This window comes from Acipenser ruthenus, chromosome 12 (assembly GCF_902713425.1).
Source record: "Acipenser ruthenus chromosome 12, fAciRut3.2 maternal haplotype, whole genome shotgun sequence".
NCBI classification, from domain to species: domain Eukaryota; kingdom Metazoa; phylum Chordata; class Actinopteri; order Acipenseriformes; family Acipenseridae; genus Acipenser; species Acipenser ruthenus.
The window spans coordinates 17,852,596-17,865,403 of NC_081200.1; the positions used below are offsets into that span (position 1 = coordinate 17,852,596).

The 12,808-nt window shown below is 38.6% G+C and overlaps 1 protein-coding gene across 6 annotated transcripts in view; it reads left to right on the plus strand.

Annotated features, from left to right (window-relative positions):
* Positions 1 to 12,808, plus strand: part of LOC117416571 (diacylglycerol kinase delta-like) — a 70,881-nt gene that overhangs the window by 4,155 nt on the left and 53,918 nt on the right. For 2 of the 6 annotated variants that reach the window (XM_034027746.3, XM_034027751.3), the window contains exons 2-3: positions 1,676 to 1,786; positions 1,920 to 2,000. The exons of 1 other annotated variant lie outside the window; for it this stretch is intronic. In XM_034027746.3, coding sequence (XP_033883637.3) covers positions 1,676 to 1,786; positions 1,920 to 2,000 — 192 coding nt within the window. Of the gene's footprint in view, positions 1 to 1,675; positions 1,787 to 1,903; positions 2,001 to 7,238; positions 7,469 to 12,808 lie in introns of those variants that run through there. 3 more of the 6 variants (XR_004663857.2, XM_034027745.3, XM_034027749.3) reach the window with 2 other exon arrangements.

Sequence of the window (12,808 nt, forward strand, 5' to 3'; positions counted from 1 at the left end):
CCATACAGCCTTATAACAAGTTCTGCTTTAAAAAGGGCAGCCTTATAAAGAGAGCACTGTACTGTTTTGTAAGACTTTGCTGTTTGTGCACTGTGTTTAAAAATGGTGTTGCATTTTATTAAACAATTTATTAATATTCTAAAAACTTAATTTACATGTTAAGCCGGCCATCTGAATCTGCACACTTTACAATCATGTGACTAGTCGACTATCAGTTTCTGAGATTGACTGTCACTTTTCTATTTGACTGATAGTTAGTCTAGTATTCTGTGCTTGCATGTACTGGTTGTAAAAAGTCTGAAGCTATAGAAACGGAAGACCACAAGAGCTCTATCTTGATTTCCTGTACTGTCACAGGCCTTGGGGGCTGTGGGGTGGAATGCCCATTTAGCACGACCAGACCTTCTCTGAGGCTGTCTTTCCAGTGCTCAGCTCGCTGCTCACATTGCTTAGTTCTCAAGAAAGGGCAGTCTGGTCTTGTATCTTGCTTGTTGTCGCAATTTTTTAATTCCCAGCCTATTGAAGGTACCCAGAGATGGATGCTGCAAGCTTTGGAAGAGAGGTTTGTTACAATTATTTTGTCTTTCAGTGGCTGGTTGAGCAGTTCTATATAGGCCTGTATGCTAGCCCCTGCAACAGAGTTATACTGTAATATAGGAAACTGCATATCTCTGAAGAACTGCTCATGCAGTTGTGATGCAGCTTGGTATGGGGTCTTTGCAGATGAACTGGCCGAGGTTTTAGCCCAGTTTCCTTCATCTGTTGTTGATGACTAATAGACCACTGTGATGAAGTAAAGGGTTCCAGGGCAGTGATGCAACAGGTGTTACTCATGCCCCCCCACGTGGTAAGAATGTTTCTGAAGAGAATAATGTGCCTTTTCGCTTCCTTTTACCTAATGTCTTCCTATGTGGGTGAATAACCTGTACAGATAGGGTAAGTATCATTTTAAAGCATGTTTCATGGGCTTCCCAACAATAATTCATTGATGGTAGTCATTGATTGATCAAACAACGTCTTGGTCCACCTGAGCTGTAAAGGGGTACCTTAAACAAGTTCTTGAGGGTACTGTACATGCATGCAGAATCACACGATCCCTTACAAATACATGGGTTCTGGTTTGTGCTAATAAATGCTATTGGGGGCACAGACCAGACTTATTTGATTCCCTCTTGTTGGGGACCCATACCCTTGGCAACAGGGATATAGGCTGCATATGTCACAATCATTCTTTAGAGTTTAAAAATAGCAGTCAAATATTGCTAATATGGCATGGGCCAGGCTGAATTACTATATCTAGATAATTAATCCTTGTATTATAAACTTGCATAGCAAAATATGAGTAGTGAGACTTTTTAAAGGCACTAGCAAATCTGTAAAAGGTGTTAACGTTGTTTAATGTTGCCATGCTCAGATGAAAGAAGTTAATAGTTAATAGTTTTCATCTCCAATTTGCTAACAGATTTCCGATATGATGACTCTTCATAACATCCCTTTTTGTGCTTGTTTAGTACGCCTCAAGAACAATTTCTTGACCTGGATTTGACAGTGGAAATGCATTATCAGGCCTCAGAGTGTAGTGTTGGCACAGTACCTGCCTTTTGAGCCATTAGACTTGAGGAAAGGGAACACACTGTGCTACACTGAGTTTACCAGCTTGTATCCTTCCTCCTAGACCATTATCAAAGAGGGCATGTTGATGAAACAGACAAACTCCTTTCAGCGCTGGAAAAAACGGTACTTTAAGCTCAGAGGGAGGACGCTCTACTACGCAAAAACAGCCAAGGTACATTTTTGACATCTATTTTCAGATTTTAACACTGAATTGGAATTGCACCCTGCATATTTTAATCTGCTGACATTGCAGGTGTCTGCATGTTATGTAGGTATATTAACTAATGTGTGTGTTTAACTTTCAGTCCATCATCTTTGACGAGGTTGACTTAACAGATGCCAGCGTCGCTGAATCCAGCACAAAAAACGTCAACAACAGCTTCACTGTGAGTTTAGACTCTTATACTCTTAATAATATAGAATATATGCTATTACTTAGCAAGGACTAGAGCTTTAAGCAAAGCATTGATGGGGAGTATTCAAGAGACTGTCATCTGGCTCAGGACTGCATTCTCACAAAATGTTCTGAAAGTGTGAAGGCCGAGTATTGAAGATGTGTGGCTTCCTAGTGCTTCAAAGATTGTAAGGCAGTGTGAGCTGAAGGAATGGGGGGCAGTGCAGCCAAATAGTTAGGGCAGGGGTGTCCAATCACGGCCCGGAGGGCCATTCCACTCCAGGTTTAACGGGTAAATTGATAGATTTAACTCATTCTGGGTCTTAATGGAAATTGGTTCAATAAAACAGTTTATAATAAGGGTGGAACAAAGACCTGATGTGGAAGGGCCAACTTTGACCACCCCTGGGTTAGGGAAGGTTGGAAGTGAAATAGTGTATCACTGTTGAGCCACACAATGTCAAAAACTTTACTGACCAAACTGTGGAGTTTATATAGGAGATGTGGGTAGCCTCATGTTTTAATAAGCTTGTCCCACCCTGAACTCTATTTTTAGAGTGGAACTAGCAGCTCACATTTTTGTGGTCTGTTGCGTCTTTAAACTTTATACCCCAGGGGAGGGGAGGAAGCTGCCGATTTATTCCTGGAACGTTTATATAATTGTTACCAGAGATACAGAAAATATTTATGATGGCAGGAGAGACGTACACACTTTTGCGATGGCTTTGATAACAGTAACAGACTAGTTTGTGTCCAAAAACGGCACGTGTCAAAACAGTGCTTGCTATTTCGGGCATATAATAACCACTTCACCGTTCCCATGCTGGGACTGGATAGAGTACAAGAAGTTCCTCCCTGTAGCATGGCACTGAGATAATCTGACCTACTGAAGAATTAAATATTTCTGTGCTGGATTTCTGCAAAGAGGATTAGTTTCCTTCCTGAAAAGTGGGGGCAAATGTATTGGAACAACAATCATTTATCCTACTATTACTGATTCCTTTATTGTACTGAAATTATTGTCAATGATAATTGTGTTTTTGACAAGTTATCTAAATATAGGTAAAACCTGATTCAAAGAGAATGCTTTGTTACACCTCCTATCTTGTATAATTTTAAATTAAAAATCTAACAAGCAAATAGCAGACTGAGGGGAAAGAAGTAAGAGATTGTGTGAAACAGGAATTTAATGAATGACATTTTTAACATGAAACAAATACTAGGAGTTAAAACATGATTTAAAATGTTACACAATACCCTGCGAAGTTTACAAAAAAACATTGTTACCTTTGCTGCGTTGTGTGTATCACAGTGTTATATTGTTAAACATATTGCTGCTTCTTTTGAAATTTTCAATAACACGCTAAATCAACTGGGGAATTTATATCTCAACATTTACTCAGGAGTGTTCGGCAGGAGAAAAAAAAAATAATGTAAGGATGGCAGTGTCCCCAGTTCACACTCCTCCTTGCAGGAATGCTGTCTTTCTGTTCCCACAAGCATTTCAGATAATCATAATTATCGTGATCATTTTATGCCGACAATCGATAATTGAGAATGTCATTATTGTCCAACCCTACAGCGCACACAAAGTAATGGGATCTTTTTCAATGTCTTCTTAAGTGCATTTTCTTAAAATACTTTCCTAAAAATGTGGAACCAAAACGGTACAAAATAACTGACAAGCGTTGTAGTGCTGTGTTGGGTACAGTTTCATAGAAGAGGCTGGCTGTTTTCTTTGGAAATGGAACATCTTGCAAGGTTTATTTTCCCCTCCAGTTGGCTTAGGGAAATTGTTAATGTTGGCACACTGCTGACACAGAAATGTGTTTATTTTCTATTGAAAGTAGAACACTGACCTCAGACAGTGTGCGTTCCAAAGCTGGTGACTCTTATTTTTTTCTTGCTCTTGGTTTGCCAGTTTTGTGCAAGCCAAACTACTCTGTAGGGTTTTGGTTTAAACAAAAAATATATATAATGTGCCCAAAATGTTGGTGCTTTACTCCTACACCTATAGTAGCCAAAAACTACTTATGGGACCAATAAATAAATAGATGCTCATACTGTAGAACAATACTGGAAATCAAGATTTTGGAATATAGGAATACATTATAGCAATTTTTTAAAAATATATCCTACATTTAACAATTTACAAATGACTGCTTCAATAGTAAGCTTCAGATTATAACCAATTTAGGGGATATTCATGTGTACTGTATGCTTCATTAATGCGTTCCTAACAATGAATTACCTGCTTAATTCCCATATTAAAGATGAATAATGAAGGGGATATAGTGAGGATGGTGACATGACATATGTGCGCATGACATACACATTTTTCCTTTATATCTGCAGAGCTGCTTAGCCAGTTGTCATAAAACTTGCAATTAACATTGTTTTGTGTTACGTTATAGAAAATATCATGTTCTGGAGATATAGGGGGTGTCTGTCTGTTAGTTCATCTATTCTTTTGTGTGACACATTTATATTTTTGCATATATTTGGAGAACTTCTCCAATTGTCATGGAACTCGGTATTAACATTAGTTATTGAGAGTTATCAAATTCTGAATATTTAATTGCTAATTCTTCTTCTGTACTATGCTGTCCATACTGTTGCTGCAGTGTGTCATCCTGATAGCTCTCATTTTGTATTTACAGTCGTGTCGGGGGAGGTATGTCATTGGTGATGTATAATGTATGAATTCCACATACTATATGAAGAGTAACTTTGCTTTGTCCCTGTAGTATTTAATGAGATGACCTTTTTGACGAAGACTATGAGCAGGTTGACCCACATTTTCGGGTCACGGTGTTCTAATATTCTCAGTGTTTTTTGTTCCCCCACACAGCCACATTTCCTATTTTTCTGGCCATTTTAATTGCTGGATGCTCTAGGCCTTGTATACTACACAGTGAATAATGTGACTCGTCATGCGATTCGGCTGTTTTGTTCAAAACGGGGACTTTATTTTCTAATTCAAAAACCCACTTCCTTTTAAACACTGGGGGGGAGTGCATACATGTATTGTGTGTGTTTCCTGTGTCTGCATGTGTGACACTAATTCTCCAACTCTGGTCTGGTTTTCGTTAAATACATTTTAACCACTGAGGCACCATTTGAGCAACATGCTTTAATATTATCTGAGCAGCAAGTTACATTTCTGGAGGGTAAATCTTGTCATGTTGGGACTAAATGATGATTAGAAAACAGCTGGGTCACAAACCGGACTAGTTAGCAAATGCTGTAGATTTTATATTCTGTCACCTATTAAGAGGCTTCACATTCACTTTACTTACTGTAGACTCCATATGCTTGGTTAGATGTTTGGACTAATTTGTGTGTTAATTTATGATAGGGTTGGACCTATGAACGTCCTGTTATTGGGATGTGTGGTGGTATTATACAGGTTATTATTCACCCCTTGTGTTACACAATGTATCCAATATGTGTGTATCTGAAAATATGGGAATAATGAGTTCCTTGAATCTGGATTTCGACACAATTAAAGATGTTTTTTTTTAACTCATCGGCAGGCAGCTTGGCATAATAAGAATCTTAAAATAAATAAATATAATTTTATATAATATATATTCCACTATATATATATAGTTTATTTATTTCAACATGAGATGTATTCCCTAAAATAGCTAATTGGCAGTGAATCAATAGCATAGCCAGTAGGTCAATAGAGATGAATATGTCTATAAATAACCCTTGATGCTGTAACGTAGGGGAAGCGGAGGTGTTCGCTGAGGATGTTTGTGGTTGGAAAGTGTTACTTCTGGTTCGAGGCCTCTGAAGTGCATCAGGCATTCAGCTTTGAAAACGAAGGCGTTTAATTCAGAAACCAAACTCCACCGGTGTGCTGCAGAGCACACCTCTATCTGCTTTCCAGACTGTTACCTTGGAGGTGTTTGACCTAAGAGACTGGGAGGCATTGTGGCCAAGTGGTTACAGCAGAGTGACTGGGAGGCAGCGTAGCCTAGTGGTTAGAGCAGAGGGACTGGGAGGCAGCATGGCCTAGTGGTTAGAGCAGAGGGACTGGGAGGCAGCATGGCCTAGGTGGTTAGAGCAGAGGGACTGGGAGGCAGCATGGCCTAGTAGCAGTGGGACTGGGAGGCAGCGTGGCCTAGTGGTTAGAGAAGTGGGACTGGGAGGCAGCGTGGCCAAGTGGTTAGAGAAGTGGGACTGGGAGGCAGCGTGGCCTAGTGGTTAGAGCAGAGGGACTGGAAGGCAGTGTGGCCTAGTGATTAGAGCAGAGGGACTGGGAGGCAGCATGGCCTAGTGGTTAGAGCAGAGGGACTGGGAGGCAGCATGGCCTAGTGGTTAGAGAAGTGGGACTGGGAGGCAGTGTGGCCTAGTGGTTAGATCAGAGGGACTGGGAGGCAGTGTCCTGGAGGTTCATCCTGAGTACTAAGAGGTGGAGATTGGTAAGTACATTGAATTACCTGGTACATGGGTTCAGAGTTAAAGCTCATATCCATTTACGGCATGGAAAAATCCAGAATCAAACAGGTGTGAGGTTTATTACTGTGTATCCTGGCTCTGAGTACAACCTTAGAGCCATCAGTATAATGAAAATAAATGACTGTGACCTACATCCTCTGTATGCACATTTTAAGTTTACAGACAGGTGCCTTCATAATCCCCCACACAGTTTTAGTCTCAATAACTTGTGCTAAAGAATGTCCTAAGTAAGTTTCATCACAGTTGAAAAAGCGCTTCTTTAGATATATCATCCATAGCTACTAAACAGTAGTGATGAATGTATTGAATAAGCCTTCTAGTGTTTTGCCATTGAATGTGTTTCTTTTAGTGCTTCTCTACATATACTCTATGTAGAAATGTAAGTGTGATATACAGATTGTACAGGCTGCTGCATCCACTTTATCCACAAAGCTGGGGAAAATAGTTAACTGTGATGTACATAGTCATTATTTTACTCTACATCCCTAATCACTAAACACACTGGTCCCAGACCACCTTAACTAAAATCTGGCTGTGTCCTTCTATTATCAGTGGGTGTGACTTATAGAATTTAATAAGGCCAATCTGTGTGCTGCTACTCAAAGTTCAGAAAATCTCCACCAATGTGCTCCCCTGCTTGTAACTCCTCCTCGCCCTGGTTCTGTGTGTGGCAGCAGGATATGTGTGTGTGAGTCAGAGTGCCAGATACAGGAGGGGTCTGTTCAAGAATCCAAACTCATTTGTAGGAGTAGTTTAAACTGTCAGAGCTCATATAGTCAGTCAGTCAGTCAGGCAGCCAGACACAAAGCCGGCTACTGGTGAAGACAGATATTTACATTCTGGGCTGAATTATTTTGGATTAATTTATTTAATTCTGAAAGAACTTGAATATTTTAGCCAGTGAATCATCGAAAATCTACACCAGTGAGTTTCTTTGGATTAGATAGCAGACTTCCAGGACCTGAGTGGCATGTTGCTTTGTTAATTCAGGTAATGATTTCTCTTGGTAAAGTCATGCGAGATGTCTGGAGGGGATTGTTCAGAAGAAAGTTCATGTTAAAATATTGAGGGGCGACGGTTAGTTCCTTCTGGCTTGGCAGGGGCAAAAGTAAGAAAATCATCTGGACATTGGATCTTTGACTAAACAAACTGTTATTTGGCTGTTTAAAACCCTACAGGGTGGATTTCATATATTTTTTGGGGTGGGGGGGGGGGGGGAGTTTAAAGACCCTAAGGATTTTGTTGCGATTCAAGAAGTCGCCCTATGGATTATGGTTAAGATAGTATTGTTGTGTTATTTGGTGGAGTGCCAGCTCTCCTTAAGTCCAATTTCTCTTGGGCTGTTTGCACTAGCAGGGCTTGCCCTTGTGTGTTTGTTAGTTTTTTTTGTTTGTTTGTTTTTTGAACTTGATTTAATCCTTTTCCCTGTTCTCACTGAAGTCTGCTTAGTGAAAAAAAGTTTGCCAGCTACAGTACAGATGTCTTGGAGAACCCATTTTGCTGTCTGCCTTTTCAAAAGAAGGGTGAAGTTGTTTGTTGCCATGGCACTCAGGTAAACTACAACAAATTAATGATGTTGCAATTGCTGTTTTGCAAGACAGATGAGCTACAATACATTCTGACTTTTGGTGACAAAATTAATCCTGGAGGCTATCCTGTTTTACCAGTGGGGTCAAAAACATAGTTAGATTCAGGAATAATACTGGTGAGGCCAAATAATTTGCATACAGTTTGCTGAAGTAGAACCACCAACATTGGCAAATTATCTCATACACACATTAGGTCAGCTCCTGGGCTTTAAACAGTTCAGTCACTTGCAAGCTCTGTAGAGACCAGTTTCCCCAAGCTATACAAGTGTGCAGGAACTCGGAGCAGAGATAGTTGCTCAGATCAATACCTGTCCAGAGGTGGGTGCCCTCCGGCAGCAAGAAACCCAATGAAATGTGTCCTGTAATAAGAGGTCCAGTGATAGTAGGTTGTGGATAATACAATATTAGGTTTTAATAGTAAGCAACCTCACAATGTCTGTCAATAATGTTTTGAAATCTGGATGTATGTGTTTTTGAAGTCCGGAGAAAAGTGGATCAGAGCAAGCTGCTTTATTGCTGTATCAGTTTCTGCTTTGAGGCCAAATAATTTTCAAAAAGTTTGCTGAAGTAGACAAGTGTATAACGCTGTTAACAGCTGGAAAGTCTTAGTGGAATTCCTCAATGAAGGTCTTCATAAAAATATAAATCCATTTCCTCATTTTCCTTGAAATTACAGTTTTGAAAATGTGGGCCATCAGAAACCTAGATGAACATTAGGGGTGTGCAAAAACTTGTCTTAAGTAGTATTTATCTGCAGGTATTTAACAAATCCATTCACTATGTGTTGTGTTGATTTACCTGACTACCAATAAATGACAATTCACTTCCGCATTGAGTGTTTTAAAAGCATCTGGGGTGCTGACATTTTTACTGGCATACTGAGGCTGCCAGTTTTCATGCAGTATTAAGCCTAGAAAGTAGAAAGTTTGGGAACTTTTCATCCCAAAGACAATAAACATGATGGGTGCTTCGGTAGCCTCACATAGTGGATGGGCAAAGCCAGGATGCAAGCAAATCCAGTTTTAGCAGAACCTTGTATATGTAAAATCCATGCATGTCTCCAATGACCTGTTTGGTCAAATGTGAAAAAAAATCTTTTTTTTTTTTTTTTTTTTAATTAAAGGGGGGTGGAATAATATTAGAAGCTCTCTTTCTTCACAGTAATGTGCTTCGTTGTGACACAAGTGCTTACCTATGGCTTGGACGATTGTCTATTTTTAGAGTCATTTATTTCTGCAGTTTTTCTAAAGGATTGAATTCAGACGTTGCACACGGTACACACAGCTATATTTAAAATGTTGACCTTTTTATATTAAACTTGCATTAAAGCAAAGGCATATTTTTCTTGATTAGTCACTGAATTGTTTTTGGTGAATGTACCCTGAAATATGACTGACGTGCTGCGACATGCATTCAGTGTAGTGCCAGTTTTGATTTTAACTGTTGCAAAAATTAAGAATAAATGTCAAATGGGGTACTATTGATTATCAATTCAGGGATACCAAACAGGGAACACATACATCACCCACAGTTCTCCCCTGCAGTCATCATGGTCCCAGTACTTATGCCATGTAATCCGTCATTTTTCATTGTCAGATTATATGGAAGGCCTTATTACAAATAACAAATGTGAAATAGGGGTCCTTAAACTTCACTGGTTTTATTTTTGTTTTGCAACATCTGTTTTTTTTCGTACATTTACCCTTGTTGTTTCTTACTTGTCTTGTATTGGTATCATGATTCTCTTTCCCACTGGATATAAATGTGGTTATCAAAGCCTAACTCAAGCTTGTTTGTACCTGTTTATAAAACTGAAAGCTGTTTACCTGGCATAGTCTTTCATTACAGGTCTCTTGGACTTGGTTAGCTTATCAGGGAATGCTGGGCTATAGATTTTATGATTCCAGATGAGCTCCTGAGAAGCATCTTTCAAGGGCTCAATCGAGACTGAGCTTTTATGAATGATGTGAATCTTCGTCAACTGCAGCTGGGGTCTAAGTTCCTTTAAGCGGCCTACAAAGATAAACTGGGAAAGGAAAGGCATGTGACTATTTATATCGCCTTCAGGAACACAGGGTTCTTTGTCTTCAATTTCCCACAGAGGAAGTTGGGTGGGAAACTGACGTTGTGACTGTGGAAATTGTATTTCTTGCTGCTTTGCCGTAGAGAACTTGACCTTCATACAGACACTATGCAAGATACAGCGAAAAAAGAAACCTATGCCCTCATACACAAAGGAACAGGCATCGACACAAATGTGTAGGAAGTAGCGCAGGCGATGCAAGTGTCTCAAAATAAATATGGTAGAGTTAGAACATTTGTTTATTCTTGATTATTTATTGTACTGAAGTTACTGCTAATTGTATTAGTGTAAATAATGCTGTTTCTGACAGTCCTAATGCGATAAACGATCTGCGCACTGCCACCTCGGGTGGCCAATTTCTAAAAAAAAATTTGTTGTCCAAGGGACAAAATGCTAGAAAAATCTACTTGTCCTTCTTAAAAATCTACTTGCCCCCCTCCCTGTCGCACAAAACACACACAAAAAAGTAGACTAGGCCTATAACTTGTAGGATTTTTGGTTTAATTTAACAGTGAACACAATCAATCAATTAGTGATTAACAGGGGCGGGTCTAGCCTTGTAGCTTGACGGGTTCACTAAATTCACAAACGGTTCCCTGTGACCCCAGCTCACCTCAAGAAATTTATATCCATACTTTAAGGAAATGTTTCTTTCAGTGCAGTTTGGAACACATTTGCTACTACATTTAAGTAACGTACTAAGAGTACAACTATAATAAGCAATACTTGGGAGTTATTCAAATATAGAAATAGCTTCTGTCTGTTTTTTTCCCACTCTTTCTTTATAAGCTGAATTCAGCTTCTGATGTGCAGGTGTTTTAGTTTGTTGCATCACAGACACACATTCATTGTCAACTATTACTGCTGCTTTGTGGAATTCTGATTTTCTTGACGTTCTTTCAGTTTTGTAACTGCTTAACCCCAGATTTATAAAGAACGTGTGTTTTTCTACCAAAATGCACACACTATTTACAGTAGGCTCCATCAAGTACTGCAGACATAAAATGTTTTGTTTATTTCAAGGATATATTTATTTTACTTAATAGTACTATACTTAATTATAAAACGGATTGTTGGAATGCTGCATGCTGATTGATCCATAAGTGTTCCAAGCCGTTACAATATCAAGCACAATGTCATGGTTAGGAAATACGTAGGAACAAAAGCAAATCACTGCACCTGTGCTAACCACGTATCACTGCGCCACCAAAATCAAAGAAAACACCTGTCAAAATACCTGCTGTCATGGAAGATACTGAAGACATCAAGGTGTCTTGTCATATCTTCCAATTTATATTAATTTGCACTGTGAACCAGTTTGCTATTTTAAACAAGACGCTGTTTTTTGGTATTTTATTTGTAGTACATACCAGTCATTTTCTGTAACGTCAGTCGGATCCAGTTGTCAGATATTCAGTTTTATTTTACTCCGTTTAGTTGGAATCAGCCGTTGTTTTGTTTAACTGACTTAATTAATTTTTAACCAGATATTTTAATATTTTAATTACAGGTACAAAAAAAAAAAATTGAAATGAAATTAATACCACATAAATTGGGCTGTTAAATGCTTAAATCACTGGCTTTTTTTAATACAATTTGACTTTAATTACTTAATTAATAATCTTCATCCCAACAAAGCATCTTAAAGTCTTGTGCTGTTAGAGCCAATGGGAGTGAATTACCTAGCAACAATGTTAAGTAGAATATGCAGGAAGGCAGCACCTCACAGATACACACATAGCAAGGTTTTTATAGTTATTTAAAGTCTTATTTAAAAAAAAAAAAAAAAGATTTTTTACTTGACGACAACGCACCAAGAAGTCACCGTGTCCAGCACAACCCATGCATGCCCTCTCGTGCCTTACTGCTTAAGCATTTCATTTGTATTATAGAGATATTTGTCAATCTTAATGTTTTAATAGTTTCACAAATATATGGATTGTGCATGTCCAGTACACAACTAATATAGTAATATATTTATTTTTGACCAGGGGAAGTTTGTCTTGAAATGCTTTTTTTAAACATATTCCCAACAAGTACATGCTTGACCACGAAGTGTTATATATAAATTACGAAACACAATTTTTTCTAATCCGCGACTGGTGTTTTTATTTATTTATTTATTTATTTATTTATTTTTGTGGTAACTTTACTAGATTGCTGCATTTAAATATCAGGTTCATCTATTAAGAAAGCAGTACCACTTATTTGCTAATTTACAAAAAACAATAATACCTTCATTTTAAAAGATTAGCATTGTGTCTTGAAGAGGCTTTCACTCTCTGCACCCATTTCTGGGTTTCTTTGTAACCAACAGAAGATCAGCTTCTTCCACAGCTAGCCAATATGAAGTAATAGGGTTTGGACGTAAACACTTTTTAAAATGTTTTTGTATGTGGTAGACTTCCGCAATTAAGTTTTCAGAAACTTGTGTGGTTCTCTACAAATATACCCAGACTCAGTGCCTTTCTAGCAACAGAACAAACATAGAAAAAACTAGAGTTGCGAGCAACTTTACGGCTTCCAAGCAGTTAGTGTGAAATTTAAGCGCATTGGTTGTTATAGATGAAACGTTATCACAAATCATTTTGGACACAGCTGACTGTGTCAATTTTGGCCAAAATATTGGAATCACTGGTTAGATGATCAATGCTGAGA